Source organism: Pipistrellus kuhlii, unplaced genomic scaffold (genome assembly GCF_014108245.1).
Source record: "Pipistrellus kuhlii isolate mPipKuh1 unplaced genomic scaffold, mPipKuh1.p scaffold_m20_p_17, whole genome shotgun sequence".
NCBI classification, from domain to species: Eukaryota; Metazoa; Chordata; class Mammalia; order Chiroptera; family Vespertilionidae; genus Pipistrellus; species Pipistrellus kuhlii.
In genome coordinates this window covers 16,560,205-16,585,824 of record NW_023425482.1, presented here as the reverse complement: position 1 = coordinate 16,585,824, position 25,620 = coordinate 16,560,205, and the positions used below count along the sequence as shown (strand labels likewise).

The window sequence follows — 25,620 nt, the reverse complement described above, 5'->3', positions numbered from 1 at the left end:
CCCGTTTGTAACGGCGTGACCCGTTTCCAGGGCCGGTTTGCTTTGCCTGTAAGACGAGGACAATGGTGCTGCCTGTCGTTTGCGGAGAGGGTTACATAAGACCATGCGTGTCACAGCTCTCAGCACAGCTCCATTCAAAGGGGAGCCGTTGTTCCGCCTGGCGAGGTGGCCTTGGCCTCCCACGGTGGGCTGTGCCGTGGGGAGGGGAAGCCGGACTTAAAAGGGTGAAATAATTGAACCTTCTGTGCCAACCGCTGGCTCCGGCGCACCGGGCCGCTGCCCCGGCACCCAGGGCCCAGCCCCGTTACAACAACTCTGCCCGGGGTGGGTGTTCGTGTACATTTATTCCCCTCTCCCAGCCTCTTCCCACCCTCCACGCCAGTGCAGGCGGGACAAGCGCGGGCCTTGTTTTCCCATGAACCGGTCACTTATGCTGAGTAGAAAAGGCGAGGAGGGAGAAAACGCAGCCCCTTTGATAAACTGCGATATGAACTCCAGCGTAGTCCAGCAGCTGGGGTCCTCACAAGGCCCGCTGTGTGCTGGGAAGGGAGCGGGGTGAGGACGCCCCGCTCCGCCGGCCAAGACGGCCCTCTGGCCAGCCGCCCCCCGCCTTAATCAGCCGAGCCTCTTCCCCTCCTCTTCCTCCCTGCCGGCCTGGCAAGGGGACTGACTGGCCGGAGAATGCTTTCTTTTTAACCCGCGGCTGTGCCGTGAACGCGAAGGCTCCAGCCCCAGCCAGCCCCGTCGATGGCGGGTGAGGTCCCAAGCACCCTCCCCCGGGAAAGCGGTGCATCTGAGAGGGGCGGGTGTTTAGAGAGCGAGGGCCGAGGGCCCAAGTGAGGTGGGGGCAGTCAGGAGGCTCCTTCCGTGAGACCCAGGCCCCCCACTCCCTCCCCAGCGTTTACATAAGAGCCCTGTGTCGGGCGGGCGGGCGGGCGGGCGGGCGGGCGGGCGGGCAGGCGGCCGTGGGGTAGGGAACTGATTGGCCGCTGAGGTGGGTGGTGGGGCCGGGGAGCCAAGGCCTAGGAAGCCGCTGGAAACTGGACTTGTTTTTAATTGCAGGGGCTGGGGGAGGGCCTTGAGAGAAGAAGCTCTTTCATGCGGTGATTGGGAAATTCCACTTTGCCATCCTTGTGCGTTCCGCCTGGGAGACAAGCCCTTGGCTGGGGCCAAATGGCCACTGGGGCTGCGGCCGCCCACACCCGCCCATCTGCCTGACTCTCCTCGCTCTCGGTAGCCTCTGTCCGCACCTTCACTCCGCCCGCCTTCATAGGGGCCACCTTAGCTGCCCCCGGGGCATCGGCCAGGCCCCCCCGAAAGCCCATGTGCCGATGCTAATAGAGGATGAGTCAGAGTAAAGTGGCACCAGAAAAGCATGCTTTGCCTCCGGCCCTGGCCTGCAGCAGAGGGCTTCTAAGAGGTCCCACGTGGACCTCTTCCCCTTATAACTCAGAACTGAAATAAGCTGCCGTGACAGACGCGCGCCCACCTAAGTCTGTCTGCCGGCAGAGGCCGCGGCCCGCCTGCCCAGGAAGAGGTGGGCTGCATCTGTGATCTGTTCGCGGTCGTGTTGTGGGCCTCCCGCTGCCGGGAGGAGGCGGGCATTGCAGTCTGGAGGAGTCCCCCCACGGAGCGGCCTGCGGCCCTCTCAGGAGCTTCTCACAGGTCTTGCCGACCGGGAGCCAGTCAGCCCAGCTCCTTGTGTGACTCTTCCGGAGCTTTCCACAGTCATCCCCCTCCCCGGGGCTGGGGCCGGGGTGCTTTTGTTGAGATGCAGGAATCTAAGGGAGTTCGTGGCAAAAAGCTACTCTGTTTGGTGTGTGTTTTTTTAATCCTCACCCAAGGATATTTTTCCATTGGTTTTTAGAGAGAGAGGGAAAGACAGAGAGAAATAATGATGTGAAACACATCGGTTGGTTGCCTCCTGCACGAGCCCTGGCCAGGTACGTGCCCTTGACCGGTATCGAACCCAGGACCCTTCAGTCTGCAGGCTGACACTCTATCCTCTGAGCCAAACCGGCTCAGTGCAGAAGCTGCCTTGTACAACCAGCTCTTGGCTCTGACCTCACTGGGGACAGCGCGGAGGGAATGAATGGCAGGCACGATCTGACACAGAGGAAGGGACTTGCTTCAAAGATAGAAAGGTGTCCTTTGAAGGGCAGAATTCAGGGAGCCCTCCTCACTCTGTTTCCACTGTCCCCGGTCCATGCCTGTAAGCCAGGGGTGGCAGGGAGGACTAGGGACAAGCTCTGCCTTCTCCAAGCAGCCCCCTCACTGTCCCTGTAGAACCGCTGTCCTGCACCCTGTGGAAGCGATGTTTCCTTCTGGAATGGAAGCATGTGTTGAGCCTTGCAAGGCCGGGGTGGGGGGAATGCTGGCCAGAGGGAGCCCTGCACACTGTGCTCTGGGAGTCTGGGAGCTTCAGAGGGAAGTGCCCCACGTTTCAAGGGTCCTCCTGGAAGGAGACAAAGAGCCCGCTCGCTCTGAGCTCGGCTTGTGGGAGGTGAGAGGTCACAGGTGAACTTGGCTGGGGGAGGCATGTGACCCAAGCAGCCCTCCTTCCACGAAGAGCCAGCCCTTCGCCCCAGCATCCTGAAGCCCCTGGTGGGGTGAGGACTCAGGAACCATTCCATGCCCACCGCCAGGCATGCCTTTTAGACTCTTCATCACATGGATGCCGGGACCTGCTGGGCCCTTTGATGAAAAGATATCAGCTCACCCTAGCCGGTTTGGCTCAGAGATTGAACCTTGGCCTGCGGACTGAAGGGCCAAGGGTTCAATTCCAGTCAAGGACATGTACCTTGGTTGCAGGCTCCATCCCAGCCCTGATCCGGATGTGTGTGGGAGGCAACCAATCGATGTGTCCCTCTCACATCGGTGTTTCTCTCTTCTCTGTCTCTCCCCCTCCCTTCCACTCTCTCCCAAAGTCAATGGGAAAATATCCTCAGGTGAAGATTAACAATAACAACAACAAAAGCATCAGCTCTCCAGCCCCTGGCTCGGGCAGCCAGCAGGACTTGGGGCATGATTGTCAGGAACTGTTGCCAGGGCTAAGAACTTGATAATTTCTTTCTTAAGTTTGAGAGGTCAGGTTTCTGGGTAGACTCTACAGTCCTCTAGATTTGTCTATATTTTACCTAAGGATGCCAGGAAACGAATCGTTTTGACCTTGGTAAGTTAGCTTGGTTACTTAGTAGCTGGTGAGTGTTGTATTGTCGCATCGTTACAGCCCCTAAAAGTCGTTTCCATCCTCCTGCCTCTTTGGGGTAGGGCTGCATCTCAGCCAGGACAGGCACAGGGGTGTCCTTAGTTTTCAACGTGCTTTAGGCGCCCCCGCGCAGCAGTTAGAGAGTCTCCTGCTCATTCATTGTAGATGCTCTCATCCTGGACCACCTCAGCTTAGGTGGCCTCAGCAGCCTGAGGGCTCTTGTGTCCTCCCACAGGTGATTTCTTTTAGCAGGTGACCCCAGAGATCACACATGCGCGCGTGCGCACGTGCACGCGCACACACACACGCGCGCACACACACGCACTCACACTCTCTGCCTTCAGAAAAGCTCACATGGTTCTGTCATGTGCCGTTTGTGAAGGGCGTCCAGCCCAGCCTCCCCTTCCACACGGGAGAGTTCCCGGCTCAGCACAAATGGTTGGCCTGGGAGGACCTGGCCTGAGGCACCCTCACCACGGGAAGTCACTCGGGGTCTGGAGTGGGTGATGGAACTTCCCTCAGAGGTTTGCAGCTCCAGCTCCGGGAGAGCTTGGTCTCATTCCCCCGCGGCGCCAGAGCATCTGCGCCCACTCCCGCACACCAAGGGGGAGCTGCGTCACCATCCAGAGACACAGAGTCGGGATCCCGCTTGTCTTCCCGACTGTGGTGGTGGAAACCATTTGGGAAAACTGCCCAGTTTCCAGTCTGGACTCTGCTTTCCTCCGCCCTCATTGGGAAGAAGCTGGGCTCTCTCACGGCATCTCCATTTCACCCAGCATCGCTCACCGAGGAAATCCCACACACCCGGGCTGATGTGACCTCCTCCTCCTCTATCTTCTCCTCTCCCTCCTCCTTCACCACCTTCTCCTCTTCATCCTCCTCCTCCATCTTCTTCTCTTCCTCCTCCTCCTCCCTTTCTCCTCCACCTTCTCCTTTTCCTCTTCCTCCTCCACCTTTTCTTTTTCCTTTCCTCCTCCTCCTCCTCCTCCTCTTTCAGCACCTCCTCCTCCTCCACCACCTCCTCCTCTACCTCCTCCACCTGGGCTCTTCCTGCTGGCTGCCACCTCTCAGGCAGAAGTGAAAGGCTGAGTAAGTCTGTGTCCTTCCCCGTCTTCCTTCTAGGCCCCTGGCCCTCCAGGCTCCGGTGGTCCATTAGCCTGGCCTACTTCCGGTCTGAAATTGGATGACTCAGGCTCGCTGGAACTGCCTGGCACTCGGACAGTGAATGCCTTTCTTGGTCTAAATCTCCTATTTGCCTCTTGCTCAAGAGGACGTGTCTCACCCCCTCCTTCCTCCCGGATTATTTGTTTCTCCCTCTGGTTTTTCAGTCGCTCACAGCAACCCCTGTTGGCCCGTCTCTGAAGCTGAGCTGATGGTCTTCCAGTGCACTCGTCTCTCATCCCCCTCGTCCTCCTCCGGGCGTCCTGTGCCGCTGGAGCCTCACCTCCCGGTCTTTCCTTTCGGAGGCTGCTTTCCTAAGCCCTGAGTTTTACACCTCTTCCTCCGCTTCCTCAGAAAGGGCACCCCATGCCCCGCCCCCAGCATGTGCTGCATCTCATGTCCCAGCTGCAGCCATCACACATGACCAGTTTCCCCGAGCGTGGGGCCCTCTGAGCCTCCTTATTGCTCTCCCAGAGAGTTTCTTCTTAAGTCTTATCGTGTCTCCATTACACCCTCAGCCTTGTCATCGGTAAACGGGTGACCGTGGATGGGCCCGCATTCCCCGCCCTGCTGCCTGCATATCCGGCCCTTCCCCTGCAGCCCTTCGTGTTGCTTCAGAAAACAGTCTCCAAAGCTCTGCTGTGTCCTCAGACGTTTAGGCTTGTTCTCTGCTCAGTTTTGCCATCTCTCTGGTAAAGCCCTCTCTCTCTTAACCATGGGACTCTTTTTGCTTCAGTGCCCCAGGTCTGTCTGCTTTCCTTTTCCTGAGCAGGGCCAGGAGCCAGCCTTGCTTCCCTCCCCGCCTCAATGCCTGTGATCCTTTGTGGATGTGAATTTTCACTAAAGAGCATACTATTTAAGAGTGTACACACCAGTCAGTACATGCATTGCAGCTCCGTAACCATTTAGTGGCTATTTAGTTTTTGCTAATTGGCTACATCCATGTAAGGAGCACTCAGATCAAGAAGTCACTCAGTGGTTAGAGTAGGGGTGTCGAACTCAATCAGAGAAGGGGCCAAAATCTAAAATCCAGCCTAAATCGCGGGCTGAATGGTTTACTGAACAGTCATAAACTGTCATTGTGATGGAAACGCAGCGGAGTGCAGTGATGACAGCGCGGTGTGGGCCACATTGCAAGGCCTGGCGGGACGGATTTGGCCTGCGGGCCTTGTGTTTGACACATGTGGGTTAGAGCATGGGCCCAAGCATCAAACGGTCGCTGGTTCTATTCCCAGTCAAGGGCATGTACCTGGGCTGCAGATTAGTCTCCAATTAGGGCATGTGCGGGAGGCAACCAATCCATGTGCCTCTCTCACACTGATGTTTCTCTCTCTTCCTCTCCTCCTTCCCCTCCCTCTCCCCCTCTCCCTCTCCGCCTTCCTACCTCTCTTCCACTCTCTCTAAAAATCAATGGGAAAATATCCTTGGGTGAGGATTAACAACAATAACAAAAGAAGGGACCAGAGTTCCTTCCATGTCTCCTCCCAGTTACTGCCCTGCCCTCCTCCCCAAAGGAACCACTGACCTGACTGCTAGGTTCATTTACCTGGTTTTGAACTTTATATAAACGGAATCGTACAATTTGTTCCCTCTTACAAAGTCTGGCTTCTTTTACCGCCCTCCCCCCCTTATGTTTGTGAGATTCATTTGTGTTACATGTGACAGTAGTTCACATTTCTGTAGAGCATTCCACTTAGGAAAACACCATGACTCATTTACCCATTCTGCTACCAACGGGCATTTGGGTTGGTTTCAGTTCGGCACTATTATGAGTGACTTTCGGTGAACACACACATACGTTTCCCTTAGATGTGGACCTGGGAATTGCTGGATCGGAGCCCACACATATGTTTAGCTTTAGTTGCTGCACCGACTTCCAGTCCCATCGGGGTGTGTGCGTCCCGTTGCTCACATCCTCACCAACCCTCGGTGTCCTCAGGCTTTGACTGTGGCCATTCTGTCAGGTGCTGGTAGCACCTGGCGGTCTACATTTGTATTTCCCCGAAGACCAAGGAAGCTGGAGAGCTTCTCGCTGCTGGTTGGCCTTTGGGATATCCTCTCGTTGGTGATAAGCCCGTTCAGGTCATTTCCCGCCGGGCTCACATGTTTTTCTCACCGGTTTGTGGAGGTTCCTTCTGGATTCTGGATTTGAGTCTCTCTCAGATGCACATACTGTAATTATCTCCTCCTACTCTTGAGTGCTCCCTACACGATGCATTTTGATGACGAGGGGTTCTTTATTTTTAACGGAGCCCAGGTGACCAGTTTTTCCGTACAGCTAGCATTTTTTGTTTTGTGGTGCTTTTCCAGGGATTAGAAGGAGCTCATGAGAGCTAACCATAAACCTGCCTGATGCTGGCTGGTATTTGTTAAGCACTCCGTGAGCTGACACTGAGTATAATCCACCTAAACCCAGCATCGTTGCTCTCCGCTCTGGATAGGGCCTTGGAGGTCACCTAGTTCAGGCTGCTGATGCTTTGTCAAAACAAAGACGCCTCGCCACCCTCCACCCCAGCGACGGAGTCCCAGGGGCGCCGGAGCCGGGAACCGGTAATCTAACTATGCTGGTCAGCACTCTTGTGTGGCAGGAGGCAGGAACCCAAGGCAAAGTCACTAAAATGAACAAGGGGCCATCACAGGCCTGTGCAGCCAAACCAAGGCCAAGGGCAGCGTGACCCAGGAACTCGGGGTTTCTCCGGCACCGGCTCTCTTCTTGGTCCTTGTTTGAGGTCAGCCTTGTGGTTTTGGTTTCTTCAAGTGGCAGAGACATGGCCACCGCATCACATGGCCATCGCGTCCCTGCAGGTGGTGCTCTGGGGAAGCTCTCATTGGCTCCCACGGAGTCGCGGCAGCCCCCAGCGCAGCCCACGTGGAGCGGGGAGCAGCAGGGCCGCTGTCTCCGGAGAAAGGGGAAGGGACGCTGAGCCGTGGGCCGCAGGGGCCCGCCATGCGGCTGCCTTCCTGAGCAGTTCTCTTGCGTGATCGTCCCGATCTGCTCATCCTCGGGAGGGTACGTGTGCTCGGCAGGGCCTGGGCCTGGTAACTGCGTGAGTACCAGTGGCGGCTGTGATGCCATATTGTGATGAGAGCATCCACCCTCTCTCTCCCCAGTGTCCAGAGAGGGGAGGCCCCTGGAGCGGGTGGGGCGGTGGTCTCAGCTGGGCCTGGCCCCCTTCTCCCCTTTCCAGCCCTCCCTCCCTCTGAGGTAGCCTCAGGCTCAGCTCTGAGAGCGGGTGTTCGGGCTTGACTGCACTGTCTCTTGTTTTCTAGAGACTGGTAAGAAAGGGAGCCACTGAGCAAGCTAAGACTTGATCCAGGTGTCTTCCCTTCCTCCACCCCTCCCCCGAGCCCTGCTCAGAGCTGCCCAGTCAGGACTCCTGATGGCATGTGACCAAAACATACTTCCCACCCACCCTTACGTGGAAAAAAATAAAGATAGTGTTCAATCAGGGGCAGGGACGGCTCATTAAAAACTAAAAGTGTGCAAGGAAAGCCCTCAGGACCCGTTCTCCCCCCCTCCTCCCTCACCTCCATAGCTGGCTCTTCCCCCTCTGCAGCCCATCCTGGGCAGGCCGTCCACCACCCCACACCCCCGGTGGCCTGAAGGCCACCAGCATCTCGTGCCCACTCCTGTCGTGCAGCACCCCATCCTCAGCAGCAGGCCCGGCTGCGGTCCAGTGGGCCCGTCACTGTGGCCAGAGAGCGCCGTGCCCTGATGGCCCAGGACAGGTCATGCCCACCCTCAGATGCAGCAGGAGGAGCAGTTGCTCATGGGAAAACACGGTCCTGGAGCCAGAACCCCAGGGCGTGAACATTGGGGAGGAAGACCGAGCCAGTGTTCTCAGTTCAAGGGCCCACTGAAGCGGTGGCCACACCACTCTCAGCAGCCAAATCCTCCATCCCTCCGTGAAGGCAGTGGGTGGGGGGGCAGTGTGTGTGAGCCTGGACCTTCCCAGGGACCGCCATGAGGGTGGGACATGGGGCATCCCTTCCTAATGGGAACACGGCTCCATGGCACCTGCCGGAGGCCAGAGGCTGGAGTTGCCTGCTCTGGATTTTAGGCTCAGTTCCGAGGGCCAGAGGGACCTTAGAGTCCGCTGAGTTCTGTCCCACAAGGAGGACACCGAGGCTGCTTTCTCAGGGCTGTGTACCCACCCCACCGCCTGTGTGCGAGGCAGACCCAGGCACCGTGGCCGCGTCTGCAGACAGCATTCGGTGTGACGGTGTGATGGGAGCATTCCGGAGGAAAGAGTCGGTCCCCACTGGGTCCTTCTGTGACTCTTCCTGGAGCAGGCGGGAGCCAGGCCCCACGCCAGCCCTGGGCGCGCACAGGACCGAAAGCCGGTTCCTGTCTTTACCAAGGTGGCAATCTAGTGACACAGGCAGGCAGGTGACCAGTGAGTGAGAAATGTGCGTCCCAGCGCTGTGATTTGTGCTCTGTGGGGGGTCGAGGGGGGCAGGCTCAGCCGGGGGAGGTGGGTGCCCACGGCCTCAGCGGTGACCCAGATCCCGGTTTCTCGGAGCAGAGACGTGCCCTAGTTTCCCTCTCCTCGGGCTCAGCCGAAGCCACGCCAAGAACTGGCTTTTAAAGGCTTTTAAAGGCCCGAAGTGTGGTTCGGAGCCAGAACAATCTATGGAGCCAGTACATTTGTGACCTTGTTGAAAAATGCTTACTGAGGCAGACCAAGGGTTGGGGTTTGTGTGTTTTCTTCCTTTTTAAATTAGTATTTTTTAGTAATTTGGGCCTCCTCACCCCAACCCCTCCCTCCTGGCACATTCCCTTCCCGGCCACCTCACCCCCCCCCAGCCCCATGGTGCCCATCTTCCCCTTTGTCCACACCCCTCCCCCAGCCCCTCTCCACCCCCAGGCATCAGGGATGAAAAATACCAGCGGGTAAAAATAAGGAGCCTGGGTATAGCCCTGGAAATGAGGCCACAGCTGTCAGGCCAGCGAGTCGGTGTCTCGCAGGAGGAACTGCCGGGAGCAAGGGCCCGGCCCCTCCCCGAGAGGGTGGCAGAGTCAGGAAGGGGCAGCCGCTGTGCTGGCGTGGGTAGGGCCGGGCAGCGCCATGTGTCCTTGAGCAGACCTGTCCTGTGCCCCCCGGCAGGGACACCGCAGTGGGCAGAGCTGGTCCCTGCCCTCCCAGGGAGAGTCACAAGGCAGGGACATGGGAGCGTGGTGCTGCTCTGGGGAGCAGATGGCATGGGGGAGGGCCCAGCCCTGTGAAGAGGTCCAGCAAAGCTCTGGACAGAGGCTGTTTAAGCCGAGCCTGAGAGATGAGCAGGAACTAGCTGGGTGGGGTCGGGTGGGGTGGGAGTGGAGGTGGGATGGGGTGGGGAGGGGTGGGGTGGGGTGGGGAGGGGAGAACAGGTGTTTCTGAATGGTGAGCAGTCTGCTCAGACGCCCATAGGCCAGGCCCAGCGCCCCAGGCTCTGGGGCCAGGTCCCTGGCCGCCTCGCCAACAGCCCCGAGGAGCCCAGTGACCCACTGACGGGCCTGAACACGTTCAAAACCAACTCCACCTGCCGTGGCCGGGCCGGGAGGAACTGCTCGCACCGGCCCCCTTGCACTGAGCTCCCGCCCCCCCGCCCCAGAGGGACCTGGGCATCTGTGCAGGGCCTCACTGGGGGGTGGGGCCTCCCAGCGCTGCTGTCCTCCCAGCACTTCTAGGCACAGAGGACAGGGGCCCGGGGGGGGGGGGGGGGGGGGTCTCTTATTTGCTGTGCCGGCTGAGCCTCAGGCTCCTCCCTGCTCTTAGCCTAAAACACCAAAGGCTGGTGGAGGGGTGGCTTGGGAAGCTTGCCAGACAGGGGTCCGGCTGCTGCGTCGTTCCAGAAGATTCAGTGCTGCTGGAACCACCCGTGTGAGCAGATAACCTGGGCCGCGTTTAAAACCTCCTCAACCCCAGACATCCCTGTCCTGACTTGTGTGCTTTCTGGGCGCTGCGTTTAGCCAGCTTATCCCCGTGCAGTGAATCCAGCTGACTCCTTATCAGCTCATCGCTCCGGGGAAGGCCGCCTCTGCTTCCTCCTGTGTGCTGAGCCCTCCTCCTGACAGCCCTCAGCCCCTTTCCTGGAGGAGACCTGCCCCCCTTTCCCCACCCCCCACCCCCCACCCCTGCGCCCACCCCCGTCCACCCCCGTCCACCCCTGGGCCAACAGTTGGCAGTTCCTGGAGTTACCTCACTTCCTTCCTGCACTTGAAGCCTGCGGCCGCCCCCAGTCCAACTCCTCCAGCGTCTCCCGGCCCCCCAGTAGCAGGGTAATTGGTTTCTCAGATCTTCAGCTGTGCACCCCATCTGTGAGGATTTCCCGGTCCCCTGACCCTCCACAGCAGGCGTCCTCAAACTTTTTAAAGTGGGGGCCAGATCACGGTCCCTCAGAGAGCTGGAGGGCCGGACTATATGAACTACTAATTCCTACTGTAACACCTCGGCTGCGCTCACTGCCCAAAAAACCTGGCGGGCCGGATCAGACTCCTCTGCGGGCCGCATGTGGCCCGCGGGCCGTAGTTTGAAGACGCCTGCTCCACAGGAAGACGTGTGAGCCTACTGCCTGAGGTACCCCTGAGGGAGGGGCCAGGAGCTGAGTCTGCCGCGCCATTTCTCCGCCCCTCCGGTCCCTCTGCTCCTGCTCCTGCTCCTGCTCCAGCCTGCCATGCCTGAAATAGCAACCCCGCCTTATCTCCCAGCCCCACCCCGCAGCCAAGGTCACGCTCCCCCCAGGCCGGGGCTGGGGGCCCGGTGTGACAGAGCAGCTGCCCGCTGAGATCTGCCTCCAGCCCAGCTCCCGAGATGAGTGTCTGCAATCACAGCCCTTGGAAGGTTGCCGCTTTCGTTTCATCTCTGTGGTGTTTGGAGGAGAGTTCAGGCCTCTCTTCACAGGTTCGGTCTTCCGGAGCCAGCTAAGGGGTTCCAGGAGAGAAGGGACTGCATCAGAGATATACGCCCACAGGCCAGGCAGTGGTGGGGAGAGCGGGGGAGCCGGGCCCCCAGAGGAGAGCCAGAGAGGAAGGCAGGATGGATGGACCCTGACCCATAAGGGCGTGAGTGCCCGAGTGGAGGGGAGGGCGGAGGGCGGCACCAGCCGCAGCGTCCCCTCCTGTGCTGCCTCCTCCGGCCTCACCTGGCAGGAGGCGCCTCCCTGAGACTTCACCATCCGAGTCCTGTCTCCCAGGCCGCCCTCTTCCTCAGCCCGGCCTTGGCTCTGCCATCCCCTCAGGAGAGCAGCCCAGCACCCTCTGTGCTTCACGTGGGGAGATGGTGCTTGCAGGAGGCAAAGTGATTTAAATGGCAGCATGGAGGGTGGCGGCTGCACTGCTGTGATGGTCTGTGACTCAGCGGTCACCCCGTGCAGCCCGGCATCCAGGCCCTTCATTGAGAAGACGCCTTTCTCCGTCCTCTTCTGGAGGACGCCTCCCTGGAGCAGGAGGGAGCCAGGCCTCTCCTCCCGCGTGTGCGATGCTAATCGCTCCTTGCAAACGGCAGACTTTGTAGGAGGTTTGCCTGGTTTCAGAAGAAGCCCACGCCTTTGAAGCAAAGAGCCGCAGCAGCTAAAAATACAACTTCCCGGCTGTTGATCCTCTCATTTGTAAAATGCAAGTTTCCATTGTTGAATCTGCAAATCCCAGCAGCCCCCGTCCCCGGGGAGAGGGAGCGGGCGGCTCTGCCATCCTCTGGGGAGGCGCTACCTCCGAGCTTCTGAGAGCTCCAGAGGGCGTCCAAGATCATCCCACAATGTAGGGGATTCTAATTTAAAAGAAAAAACACCACATTTATTGTGTTGAAAGAAACTTAAACCATATAAGATTTTTTTTTTTAAGTGATGCAGGAGAATATTGCATAAGATGTAAGAGACCCTGAGCCACCACTTCCTCCCAAACAACAACCTCTGTTTTCAGTTTCATGCCTTTCCTTCCTTCCAGAACGTCGTCTTTGCGTTTATAAATATACGGCTCCGTTTGGCTTTGGTTGTGGTTGTGGGTTTTCCAGGATCCTAGACCCAGAATTGTTCCGGCCTTGTTTTCACTCCCTTCGCGTCTTCCCACAGAGCGCCCCTCCCTCGGAACCCTGACACGTTCCCACCAGAGCAGACTGGCCCAGGGTCGCTGTCCCTTGTCAAGGCCGCCCGCCTCCGGGTGGTGGCCTGGTCTCCGCGGGGTGGGCAGTGACCGCGTGCTGCCGGGGGACGGGGCGGGGGGCTGGTCCCCAGCAGGCCCCTCTCCTGGCCCAGCTCTGCTGAGGGCGGTGGCGGGGGAGGGCTCCTCAGACCCCTCCTGGACCCTTTCCCCAGAGGGACTTCCGCAGGCCCTTCCTCATCTGGTGCATTTAATCCGGTGAAGATTGCCTGGGCTGGAAAGGAAGATTCGGTTGAAAGCCCATTTCACGCATCTTAACATTCCCTGAAAACGACTGATCGCAAGAGGACTTTTCCAGCCTCCTGGCAGGGGGCGAAGGGGTGGGGGGGGGATACAAACGAGAGAAACCCCTCCGGTGCAGCCTGGGAGGACGGAAGGAGTCCCCTCCGTGCTGGCTGTGCCCCTCTCCCGCCGTGGCCCCTCCACCGCCCAGCCCTTTCTCCCTGAGCTTTCCACCGCTTTCCCAGAGCCCCAGCCGGAGGCCGCCCTGGCGCTTGCGCTCCGTTACCAGCGGCAGCGGCACATTGTTTCTCTAACGTTGTTCTCTGATGCTTATCTCCGTGCCCTTCAAGTGGGCACTTGTAAAGAGCTACAGAAAGTCTCGTCCGGAGGGTTTCATAAATCCCCCCACCCCCACCCCCACCCCCACCCCCACCCCCCCGCACTACAGATGTGGAGGCCAGAAAAGCACCATCTAGCTCCCTCACCAGAGACTGTTCTCTTCTGTGGACGCCAACCGTGTAGCCAGAACGGCAGGAGAGGCCTGCGCCGCAGGCCGGGCCTCCTCCCCCAGGGCCTGGGAGACAAACCCAGGCCCGGCTCCTGCCGGTGATAAGGTGAGAGCGGCGATAAGGGGACCCGGGCAGGCACCGGTCTGGCCGGAGACTTTATCTCTTTTCCCTCCCTTTGGACAGAGCAAGTCGGGGCCTGTGACCCCGCTGTGTGGCCTCGGACCAGGCCGTGGCTTCGGCGCCATGAGCACACACCCTCTGAGGGCCTCCGTGAGCCTCGGAAGCCGGCGGAGTTGGCAGGGCAGGCAGGTGTGGGGCCAGGAAACAGTTTGCCCCGTTGTTTGTGTGTTTGCGGCCTCCTCCCGGGCAGGGCCACCAGTGGGGAGACGATCCAGCCTTAGGGGCAATCCTGCTCGGAAGGCGGGAGCACAGAGGGTTCAAAAGGGACAAAGGTTCCATTCGTGCTTCTCTCTGTAACAGCCAACCCAGAGGACAGCAGACATCGGGCTCAGAGGTACTGTGTCCCTGGCCGGGCTGGCCTGGATTCAGAGCATCAGCCGTAGAATTGAACTCACCCCCTCCACCTACCCCTGCCCCAGCATCCAAATTTCAGAGAGGCGTCTCCTAGCAGAGGTTTCTGGGAACCTGCTGCTAGTCACCCCCATCCCTGTCCCTGTTCCCAGCCCCTGGGTCTGAGTTTGGGTTCTGGCTGCAGAGCTGTCGACGCAGTTCCCAGGTTCCGCCTCCCACCCGACCCCTTGGCAAGAGAACAGCACCCCAGCTGGGTGGAGCTGAGTGTGGGCACAGCCCAGCTCAGTGGCGGCCGGGTGTGGTCAGGACCTGCCTCCCACAGAGGGAGAGGATGAGGGAGAAGGAGCTGGTTTGCAGATAAGCTGCCTTGGAGCCATAAGAAGGTTCTGGAAGAACTCCGGTTCCAGTCCATCAGCAGGCCCAGTGACGTCTAACCAAGGTGCCCCCAATTTCTCTGCCTTCCAGAAAAAGCACAGCCAAGCCCCCGTGCTGAGGGCCTGGCACCTGCGAGCCGGGGGCACGGAGAAGCAGCAGCCGAGAGCTTGGTGCCCGGACGGGCCCGCTGGGACCCTGGCCAGGCCTTGATCTGCTTCACTCTCATTCTCCGTTAAAGGGGGACCCGGCCCGTGGTAAACAGATTTGAGGGATGCAAAGGGCCTCATGGAGAAGCGCTCACGAGTGTCTGTTCTATGCGCCATTGTTGGGCAAGAGGCCGTGGCCCAGCTGGAAGGAAATCCCTGTGACCGGAGCGGGCTGGAGCCGGCCGCTCTCAGGGCTGGGCACGTGTTGGCCTTTCTTAGAGCTGATTGTCGTGAAGACAATAGGATTTCCTGTGGTGGCCCATCCTTCAGTCTTTGCTCTACGCGTTCAACAGATGACACACTCAGAAGCTGTGGGCGTTCCTACCAAGGATTTGAAAGAGACCCCGCTCACACCGCCTCCCCCGCCGTCCTCACCCCCACCTGGTCCTCCCAGCACTGCCTTTTCCTCAGCCGGGTCCCGGGTCTTCCCTGCTGGTCTCCTGGTGTCCCACAGCCACCTGCCGTCTGAGCTCCATGCAGCCATACTCGGGGTGCCTCTGTGAGGGCTGGAAGGTGCAGCCTCCCATGGGACACACACGTCTGTAAATCAGACCCCTGCTGAGGCCCCTCCTTGCAGATTTTGCAAGGGCTTCGACCAGAACCAGACACCTGGCAGAAACCCCCATGTGTGAAGCCACCCACTCCCTAGACCCCTGAATCCCACCACTAACGTCATCCGGCCACCTTGCCTCTCTGGCGATTAACTTTCTATCCCTCAAACCCGATGGGGTTTCCCATACCTCCTGCCATGGGGAGCCTGGGCCAGGACAGGAGACTCCCTGCCTGGGGTGTCAGGAGCTGGAGCTCAGGAGGGTAGAGAGAAGAGCCTGGGAAGGGACAGGGGTAAGCCTCGGCCAGGCTGGTTGTAGCACGTGGAAAGTGAGCCCAACTGGGTCAGCCGGGCTGTGCCCAGGAGCTGGCTCCCGTCCTGGGAGCAGGCAGGGCCCCTCCTGCAGCAGGAAGGCCCACCTGACCCCCCCGGGGGTGGAGGCAGCGGTCACCTCTCCTGGCTCTGCCCACTCTCACCTTGGTCCCTCGAGCAAACCCGGAGAGAAGGGCCAGCCTGGCCTAGGCCTCCGCCGCTGCCTCCAGGAGGCCCTTTGGTTTTCCTGGCCTTCCTCAGAGGTCTCCGGGCCAGCCCAGCCCGGGTGTCTGTGGCTGACGTCTTCACAGAGCGATAGAGAGCAAGGTAGCCAAAGACCCCTTCCTTCCTCTTCCTCTTCCTCTGCCTCTTCCTCCGCCTCCTCGCCATCCGCGGTGCCCCGCCCTCCATCGCCTGTCGCCAGCAAGACCCAGAAAAACAAGTCCCCATGCCTCCTCCTCCCACTCCCACCTCCCTACCCCAAAACTTTTAAGTGCATCAGACACATCGACTGCATTAAACACGATGAATTTTTAAGGCATGAGTTGGCAGGATTACCATGGCTGCCTCTGCCCTGGAGGGCGCACTGCCAAGGATTGATTGAAATAAATAAAACAGATTTACAGTTTTCATACTTAGGAAGCAGAGCTGGAGGGGAAGAGGAGCGAGGGAGGGGAGGGGAGGGAGTGTGACACCCGGAGCTCCGGAACCGAACCTCGGAGGGGAGACCACGCCCTCCCCCACCCTCACATTACACTGAGCGCTGCTTGCTCTGTGCATTCCTCCGGAAGCCCAGCTGCCAGGCAGGCCGAGGCCAGGAGGGTCCTTTTCCCGTGGGAATGGCTCTGGGTCCCTGCGTTTTCTATGCTTGACATTAGGCCGCACTTCAGAGTTACAGCTGTGAGACTCCCAGGAAAGCCGCGTCCCCTTGGCCTTGACCACTGAGAGGACAGGGACACCAGCTAGAGGCCAAAGGAGAGAGGAAGTGAGGGCCGGTCGCTCTGTGCACGGGACCGGCCTGGTCGGGACCCAGCAGCAGGCAGCTGGGGTGGGTGCAGGAAGGAGGCCAGGCTCGAGGGAGAAGGGAGGGCCTCGATCAACAACACTCGGGGGGCGATGGCCATGCCTTGGCCCTGTCCTCCATGGTGCCTGGACCAGAGGGCCTAAAGCGCACTGCCTCCCGGCTGGTTGGCACAGCCTGAGGCCAGCGTGTACAGGGCCACAGAGTCCACCCCACCCCAAGCTCTCCTCCAAGGCAGCGTCCGGTGCAGCCTCAGGAGGAACGTGAACCAGGGCTGCCTGCCCAGTCACCCCCGGAGCTGGCAGCGGCCAGCAGGAGAGCAGACCTCCCACCTCACCTTCCCCCAGTCCCGCCAGCTCCACGGACCGGAGCGCCCAGGCCCGGGGCTGGGGGGCCGGCCTCTGCCTGGGGGGAGACGGGAGGGGCGGTGGTCCTGATGGAGGAGAGGACCGGGTGGGGGCAGGGCCTTCTGTGAGTGTCGGAACTGGCAGGCAGTCTGGTGTCAGGGAGGCCTTCTGTTGGGCCCGGCCCCGCAGGGGCCACCGAGTGAAGTCATCCACACGCCCGCCCCTCGGTGGCACTGGCCCAGCGCCATTCCTGGGAGTCTGGACGGGCCCGGGAAGGCCTTGGTCACACAGAGCTGGGGGCATTGAAGAGCTGGGCACCCCCGCCCACCCTGGAGCTTGGCATCTGAGGCCAATTCTGAATTCTCTGCTTGTCATGGGGCAGTGAGCACTGAGAGGAAGGCAAGGGTTGAAGCAGGATGGTATTAATAGCAACTGGGAAAGATCAGGGGTGGGAGGCGGGTGCCCCCAGCCCTTCCACCCATCTCTCAACATTGACATCTCTGTCCACCCCATGGGCTGGAGTCCAGTCTCCCCCCCCCCAACCCCGGGCCAGCTGTCCTGTGCCCTGGGCCGTGGCCGCCCATCCATGTGGTCAGAGAGCTGCTGGGGACGGGCCTGGGAGGAAATGGTGGCCCAGCCTCTGTTTCCCCTCCTCTGTAGTCATCGGTGCCCTTCCCCCGTCCCTGGCCAGGATCCCTGCCAGGGGTCAGGGGCCGCCTTTTGTCTCTTAAAAAGGCCAGGCCCATGGCAGGATGGGGTGGGAGAGAGGGCGGCAGCTCGCCCCCCCAGCCCGCCCCCGGCTCTGGCTCGGCGTCCGCATGCCCTTACTTGGTGAGGGAGCTGAGAGAGGCCAGCTGAGCATCCCGAAAGGGGCCAGGGACCTGGGGAGGGCCTGCCGACGTGAGGGTGAGGGGCTGTTTCTGGCCGTGGTGACCTTGCTGGTCCAGTTTCCGAGGGGCAGGGGGAGGCGGGGTCACAGAAGGAAGTCTTGCATCGTCTCCGAAGCACATGGCAGGGTCCGGGCTCCCCAGAGCCCAGCCGGCGGGGAGCCAGAGTGCTTCCTCCACGGAGGGCACCGAGCTCAGGCTCCAGGCTCACCCCGCACTGTGGGGCCCTGCTCTTGCAGTGGGTCTGGTCCTGCCGGGGCCCCAGCTGTCCCCACCTTGTACCACCCCCTCAACCTCTCAACCCCCCAACCCCCTGCCTGTGTCTGTCCTGTCCTTACTCACACTGCCTCTTCCGCCACCCGCTACCTAGACAGCCTCCAGTGCTCCCCTGCCCCTCGGGCCCCCGCCTGGCCCACAGCGGGGGCTGACCGGGGCAGGGGAGGCATCTGGCGGCAGAAGCAGCTCCCCACCTTGCACCCCAGAGAGCAGCACCTCCTCCTGTCCACTCAGCCAGGGCTCCCATTGGCCTGGCGGGGACCAGCCTCATGGCAGGCCGCCTCCCGCCCAGTCTAGGCCACCTGGCCTCGGGTGTCACCCTCCTCCTTTCCCCCAGTCTGGCCCAGGTGTCACCTAAAGCCGCGGCTGTGGGTGGTGGCAGGGGGGCTCAGTGAGCACCTTCCGCCGTGGCCAGCACTGAGGCTGATGGCCTCTCGGGGCCAGCGTCTGCGGCACAGCGGGTGCTCGGCCAGTGTTCATGGTGAAGGGGCTGTGGCGGGTGCGGCACTCCCAGCAGGCAGGCTGCAGAGAGCCTTCCCCTCTGAGGCCGCCCCGCCGGACGCAGCAGCCCACCGGGGAAAACGAGGCTCCCTCCCTTGTGTCCTGGGGCTCCAGAGCAGGCTGAAGACAGGTGGCTCCCCGGAGAGCCCCTGGCATATGACAGAGGGACCACAGAGAACGCAGACCTGGAAGTAGCCGGTGGCTGCCCAGGAGGGTAGCAGGAGGCCCGAGGAGAGGAAGGCAGGACCCTACCCGGGGACCCCATCTGAGTGTCAGGGCTCCCAGTCCAGCGCTAAGGCGGGTGTGAGATCCCGTCCAGGTTCCCTCCCACCTGTGTCTGGTCCCCAAGCATTTTCTAAACCAACCGGTGGTCCAAGAGGTCCGAAAGGCTGGCGACCGCTGTCCTCAACCATTGCCTCACGAGTAGCACTTCCATGTGGGCATTAAAAGTCCAGGCAAATGTTTAATGCTCACAAGCTGTGCTCCGCTACGGAGCTGTGCCCGAGAGCCAGGCAGGCAGCTCGGCCAGGCTGGGCTCGGCGGAGAAGTGATGACGCAGCAGCCCTGCGGGGCAGCCATCTGCCAGCCCCACCGGGCGGGCGGGCGGGCGGGCGGGCGGCCCCCGGTGCCCGCTCATAACAGGCACCAAGGAGGCAGAGCGGTGAGCAGGGGCTCACTCACGCCCTGGAAGTCGGTTCTTCCGGGTGGAATCCGCCCTTCCTGCTCCCTGGTCGGCGGTGTGGCTGGAGCCGGGGCCTCTGTGGAGGAGGGGTGGCGGCAGGGGTGAAGGTGGGACCTCCCGGCAGCTGCGTGCTGCAGACCAGGACGCACACTGATGTGCAGAGGGCCGGCTGGGCTCAGCACAGGTGCCTGCAGGCAGCCCTGTCCGTCAGCATAAGCCTTTCACCAGCGTCAGCGTGGCCCCTCCGCACAGTCACACTCAGCTCTGAGTATTGAGCCCTCACTGGTTTGGTTCAGTAGATAGAGCGCCAGCCCGTGGACCAAAGGGTCCCAGGTTCGATTCTGGTCAAGGGCATGTACCTTGGTTGCAGGCTCCTCCCCAGCCTGGTTGGCGTGAGCAGGAGGCAACCAATCCATCTGTTTCTTTCACATCGATGTTTCTCTCTGTCTTTCTCTCTCTTCCACTCTCTCTAAAAATCAATGGAAAAGTATCCTCGGGTGAGGATTCACAAAAAGAAAAAGAAAAGCACAGTGATTATTGAGTGCCTGGGGGTCCCAGACAAATTCTGGTGGGAGACCCAGCCAGGGGCCCAGTGAACAAGTCCACCCCCAATGAGCTGGGTGACGACAATTGCTTGGAAAGAAATGGGACCCCCTTGAAGCTGAGGCCTGGATGGCTGGAAGGAGCCAGTCCCTGAGCAGCGTTCTCAGCCCAGGGCAGAGGGCAGAGGGCAGGACAGGAGAAAAGTGCAGAGGCTAGGGCACATGTGTCAAACACAAGGCCCGCGGGCCAAATCCGTCCCACCAGGCCTTGCAATGTGGCCCGCACCTCGCTGTCATCACTGCACTCCGCTGTGTTTCCATCACAATGACAGTTTATGACTGTTCAGTAAACCATTTGGCCCGCGATTTAGGCTGGATTTTAGATTTTGGCCCCTTCTCTGATTGAGTTCGACACCCCTAGTAGGGCATCGTGAGGGAGGGAGCACGTGTAAGGACTGAGGTTGGAGGGGAACTGACCAGAGAGTGTGGGTGGTTCCTGGATCCTGGAGCCAGGGTGAGGGGCTGGGTTTTATCTGGGTCCAGCAGGAAGCCACTGGGAGTGCCATGCTCTGATGGACACTTTTTAAGGACCCCCACTGGTGCATGGAGGGTGAATTCTGCAGCGAGAATTCTGCAGGGAGGCCAATCAGGAGCCGGCCCTGGAGTGGACCAGGCACCAGGGCTGGATGGTTGACACGGGCCCAGGGGATCAAGGATGACTCCCTGGTTTGGGCTGCAGCCAGCTGGGTGGGCAGTGACGCCATTTCCTGAGATGGGGACAGTTGGGGGGCCAAGAGTTACGCTGTGGAAATGCCATGCAGGGCTGTCCCCCAGGCAAGGGGCCGCCCCCTCCCGAGCTCAGTGGGGGTTCAGAGGCACATGCGGCAGCCCCTGAGCTATACCTCTTTGAAAATAACCGTGGACCAGATGCCACCGCCAGAGACAGACTGGAGAACGAGCCGGGGAGCTGCACGGCACTGGGGGTCGGCCACCGGAGAGGTGGCAGAACCAGCGGAGCACGGGGTCACCGTGGCCAGAGGAGAGTGTTGGCAGAAAACTCTGCCATCCCGGGCTTTCTGTAGCTCCACCTGCGTTCCCCAGGTCTTAGGGAGACCAGGAGCCTGGGTGCCCTCTTCTCCCCACGGCCACCCCCCCTGCCTGTCCCTCCACCCCCTCCCCGCCGACCCCACCGGCCTGCGCTCCCTGGAGGCGCTGCCTGGCAGCGGGCTCAGCTGCCGGCCTCTGTCATGGAGACGGCAGCAGCTGCAGGCGACGGGCATTTGTGAGCATTTGTCAGAGCGCTGCCCTTCCTCCCCGGCCTGCCCTTCTGGAACATTTCTCTCCCATGGCCCTGGAGACGGGGCTCCTGTAGGGCTGGGCGGACCAGAGGGGACAGGAGGCTGTTCTCTGCCTCAGAGCCAGGCTTTCTCCTGTGAGCTGGCTGTTACCCCCACTCGTGTAACCCAACCAGGGGCCCCGTTCGCCATGGGCTCTGCACCCCACACCAGCCATCGCTCTGAGCAGCCCCCATTGCACAGGCGGGCAGTGTCGCCAGGTGGGACGTAAAGACATTGTCACATAGACACTGGGTCACACAGCTGGGCAGGAGCACCAAGTTCTGGGACCTCTGCGCCCCCCACACCCGACATCCCAGGCAGGTGGGGGGCCCCAGGTGATGGTAGAGCTCCATCCATCCCCTCAGCAGCGCTGTTTCCGTGTCTCTGGTGGTTTCTCGCCCGAGTCTGCTGGTTCCGCTGGGCCTAGGCCGGGTGGAGCCTGCCCACCCACTGTTTGTACTTCGTGGCTTGGGATTTGGAGGGGGTGGGGGGGATCTTCCCGGCATGATCGGTATTTACTGGTGGAGGAAAGCAGGAGGCCAGGCCCGGTGCTGCATTTACTGCGAGGTCAGTGACCTGGGATGGACGTGTTTCAGGCCTCAGACCCGTCCCCACCAGCCCCAGGCATGGTCTGCGGGCTTCCCTGGAGCAGGGAATAGGAGTCAGAGAGGGGCACCCACCCTCCTCACCATCCACTCGGTGTGGCCCTCCCTCCTCAGGAGACCTGGACTCCCGGGGGCCGCCACCCCCTCCAGCCAGGCCCCCATGGGCAGAGGGACAAACTCAGGGGGTCGACAGGCTTCCTCCAAGCCCATCCTCACAACCGCCTGGCCCAGGGCCCCTGGAAACACTTTTTCTTTACTCCCTGGGTTCTCTGTTTGTAAAACGGGACTCTTTTCCACCACGGCCAAGCCTTATCCCCCAAGATTCTCCCTAGAGAAGAGACAGTGGAAAGAAGGAGCCCTAACTGACCCCATGACCTCGGTCAAGTCACCTCGCCGCCCTGTGCCCGCAAAGACGAGACTCGGAGTGTCCGCAGGTTCACTCATCCCACAGGTGCCGCCTGAGCCCGGCTGCCTGCAGCCCCTCCAGGCGGGTTGCGGTGAGAACCACACAAGCAAGTTCCCGACTCGGGCTCTGGGGGAGCGGCGGGGACGGGACACGGTGACGGGCACGGGTAGAAGCTGTAGAGCTGGCGGCAGAGAGCGCCGTGTGTGGGGGTGAGAGCCAGGGCCTTCCGCTCTCGGAGAATCGTCTTCCTGGGGCAGAGTCAGGGACGGAGAGTCTGGGGTTCCAGAGCCGCTGGACCAGCGTGAGTGGTTTTGGGAGGCGAGGAGCAGGCCCACTGCGAACGGTGCCCAGTGTCCCCCCACGGCCCCCACACCAGCCCCAGGAGGAGCAGGTGACCGGGGAGGGGTCCAGAGTGGGGCCCAGGGGTTGCCGTAACCTTTGCTTCGCCCGCTCTCCAGGCAGCTGTGCCTCCTGCTGAACGCGGAGAACATCTTCCACTCGATGGCGGACATCCTGCTTCGAGAAGAGGACCTCAAGTTCGCCTCGACCATGGTCCACACCCTCAACACCATCCTGCTCACCTCCACCGAGCTCTTCCAGCTGAGGAACCAGCTCAAGGACCTGAGGACACTGGTACTGCGCCTGCGGGCTCCGGCCGAGGAAATCTGTTCTGCCAGCCCACCCTCCGCCCCGGAGGCCTCTGGGAGGAAACGGGGTGACATCGGAGGTCTCCCTGGGCCGGGGTGAAATCCGGACGCCCCTGGGTTGTTACCGGAAGCGGTACCGTGGGAGTGAATCACAGCTGGTTCCTGAGCAGCGTGTGCAGGCCTCTCAAGGAGACCGTGTGCTCACTCGGGTCCGCGCGCCCTCCCTGACCCATCAGAGGCAGTGCCTCTTCTCCATCGACACCCCACTCCCACCCTGGCACTGCCCCCTGGCACACAGTTCTGGGCCCATGTGGGGGACCCAATGGGTGGATGCCCTCTGATGCCACCTCCCTGTCAGGGCCAGGCCTGAGGCGGTCACCCTGCCGGGGTCAGGGGTCACTGCTCTCGTTGCCCTCCTCCTGGGCCCTGGCCCTGTTCCCCAACAGCTAGACCGTGTGTCTCGAAAGGCGCCCTGTCGGAAGCCGGGGAGTCAGGGCTGCCTGTGCCAGGCTTTGGGTGAGGACTCCCCAGGGCTGATGAGACAGCAGGCAGGCACTCTCCATCCTCCCGCCCTGCGCTGGGGGCCGTGGCCAACGTCATGCTCCCCCGGGGATGGGGGCTGAGTTGCAGAGGGCCTCCAGGGGGCTCGTTCCCCTCTCTGGGCTGTGGCCACCACCCCCACGCCCTCCTTCCCAGCTCAGCCCCTGCATCCACCCCTCTCAGGGTGCCTCCAGGACAGCCAGGCCTGGTCTGAGGGCATCTGGGGCCAAGAGGCTTGGCACGATCCAGGCCACACCCCTGCCTCCTTCCTGTGGTTCCTCTCAGACGTTCGCAGAGGCCTTAAGAATTTTCCTCAGGGCCGGGGCTCCCCCCAATGTGGGTTCAGCTCCTGGGCTGGTTCCCGAGTGCAAGGTGGGCCACAGAGAGGGGGGAGGTGTGCTGTTTGAGGATGAGGGCTGGGAGCTGCAAGGAACCACCTCCCGCACAGCCCTCCCAGCCCCACGCGCTCGGACCCAGGGTCCTGGAGGGGGCAGTCCCTGTGACTCGCCGAGAGCAGAGATACCAGCACCGGAGACAGGCTCCCCCCACCAGACCGTCACCACCACGTGGCTCCGCGGGGCGCAGAGTAATGACAGGGTCCGGGAGGAACCGTCAGCGTTTCCTTTGTGACAGCTCGTTCCCAGCGGGGCTGCCAAACAGCTGGCTCCCGGCTCCCCACAAGGGCCCTTCCCGCTCAGGTCCACACAGGGATCCCGGGTGGGAGGAGCAGGTGGGGAGGGGGAGCCCCCTCTCACTGCGCACGCCTCCCCCAGGAGAGCCAGGACCTGTTCTGCTGCCTGTACCGCTCCTGGTGCCACAACCCCGTCACCACCGTGTCCCTCTGCTTCCTCACCCAGAACTACCGGCACGCCTACGACCTCATCCAGAAGTTGTATCCTTCGCTGTCACCGTTCTCCCGGTCCAGCCGCTGGAGGGGTGGGCCCGCCGCCACCCTCCTGCCCCAGCCTGTGACATCAGGACCCAGTGGGTGCCGTGAGGGATGTGTTTGCTGAGGGCAGCAAACGGTCACCTGGGCCCTCGTCAGGGAGAGCTGGCCCTGGAGAAACCGCATAGACTGGGGATCAGGGCTGAGCGGGCAATCCGGTGCGGGTGTCAGGGAACGGGCGGGGGCGCCTCTGCTGGGGCGGGAGGGAGACAAGGCCTGGGGGGGAGGGGGAGGAGAGGGCACGCGAGCCTGGTGAGAATTAGTGGTGTTGCTGCTGTTTAGGTACCTTCAGGGGCCACAAAGCCAGAGCCAGGGCTCGGCGGTGACCCAGCGGGCAGAGCGGGCTGGCCGGGAGGCCTCAGAGGAGGGAAACCCCCCAGGGGTATGCTTTAAGGGTCAGCCATGGCCTTGCCTGGCTCCCGCAGGTGCTGCTCCCCTTCCACACCCTCAATTTGCTTCTCTCGGTCATTGGTGACCAAGGGACCACAGGCCACACCTGCCATAGCCCTGACCTTGGCTGGGCTGGCGGCATCCACTCAGGCGGGAGCAGGCCCTTCCTGCCCAGCCCTCCCCGCGGGCTGCAGGGCCACGATAAGTGAGAGCCTTTCAGAGCCCAGATCGCAGGGGAGGGAGCTGCCGGCGCGGAGCTGGGGTACCTCATTTAGAGGGACACAAAGGCAGAGCAATAGACCAATGCCCTTCGGATGCGGAATCCAGCTTAGGCAGAAGCAGGCTCAGTGCCTCGGGAGCCGGACCGAGGGAGGAGGGTCGCTCTGAGCCACTGGGTCAGGCCCTCGGGTCTCAGCTGTCCAGCTGCCGCCCCTCCCCTCCAGGCCCCTCCCTGAGACAGGCTGCCCTGGCCCAGGGGGAAGATTTCCTTGACTGCCCACTCAGCGGGGACCTGGAGGTCACGGTGGACTTCCTCACGGAGGTGGACAAGCTGGTACAGCTGATCGAGTGCCCCATCTTCACATGTAAGGCCCTGCCTCTGGCCTCTGGCCTCTGGCCTCTGGCCGGCCTGGAGTGAGACGGGGGTGAAGCCACACTCAGAAGACAGAGGGGGAGGGAGGGAGGAGGGCAGTCACCCCAGGGATACTCTGGAATGTCAGGAACGTGAGACTGGGGAGGAGATCAGGTTCGAGGAGACCAGATATAGCAGGGCTGGGGCATGTGGCATCAGGCCCTGCCTGTGTGCCTGAGGGGGGTCTTGTGGACACACCAGCGCTGACAGCAAAACCCACTGAAGGTGAGCTTCATCGCTGCCGGGAGAACGGGAGCAGTGCTGTCGGGACAGGTGGGCAGCTGTCCCAGCGCCGTGCCGGCCCCTCCCCCAAGCACCCCCTCTCTGCCCTGGCTCTCAGAAGCTGCGGGGACCCTTGGCCCACCTGCAGGCGCTCCCGTGTGCCCAAGCGCCACACACTCCTCTCTCTGCAAAGCAGAGTTGGCATTTGCTGGGAGCCGATGGGTGGGAGTGCCTGATCGTAACACCCAGGCTGAATGTGCAAAAGCGGCAGCTGGCTGTGGCGCACACAGCTCCTGGCGCCTCAGACACGGTGACTGCATGAAACTCATGTGCTTTCAGCGCAGTGAGAAGCCAGCCGCCCAGGCCTTCTGCTCTCGGGCAGCGCCTGTGACCTGTCAGACTAGGCCAGGGGTGGGCACACTGCGGCTC

General features: G+C 61.5%; 1 protein-coding gene across 3 annotated transcripts in view; it reads left to right on the top strand.

Annotated features, from left to right (window-relative positions):
• The window catches only part of VAC14 (VAC14 component of PIKFYVE complex), a 91,116-nt gene that overhangs the window by 59,080 nt on the left and 6,416 nt on the right, over window positions 1-25,620 (top strand). For 2 of the 3 annotated variants that reach the window (XM_036441058.2, XM_036441056.2), the window contains exons 15-17: window positions 22,274-22,448; window positions 23,776-23,894; window positions 24,843-24,922. In XM_036441058.2, coding sequence (XP_036296951.1) covers window positions 22,274-22,448; window positions 23,776-23,894; window positions 24,843-24,922 — 374 coding nt within the window. The remainder of the gene's footprint in view (window positions 1-22,273; window positions 22,449-23,775; window positions 23,895-24,842; window positions 24,923-25,620) is intronic. The other variant, XR_006741855.1, reaches the window with a different exon arrangement.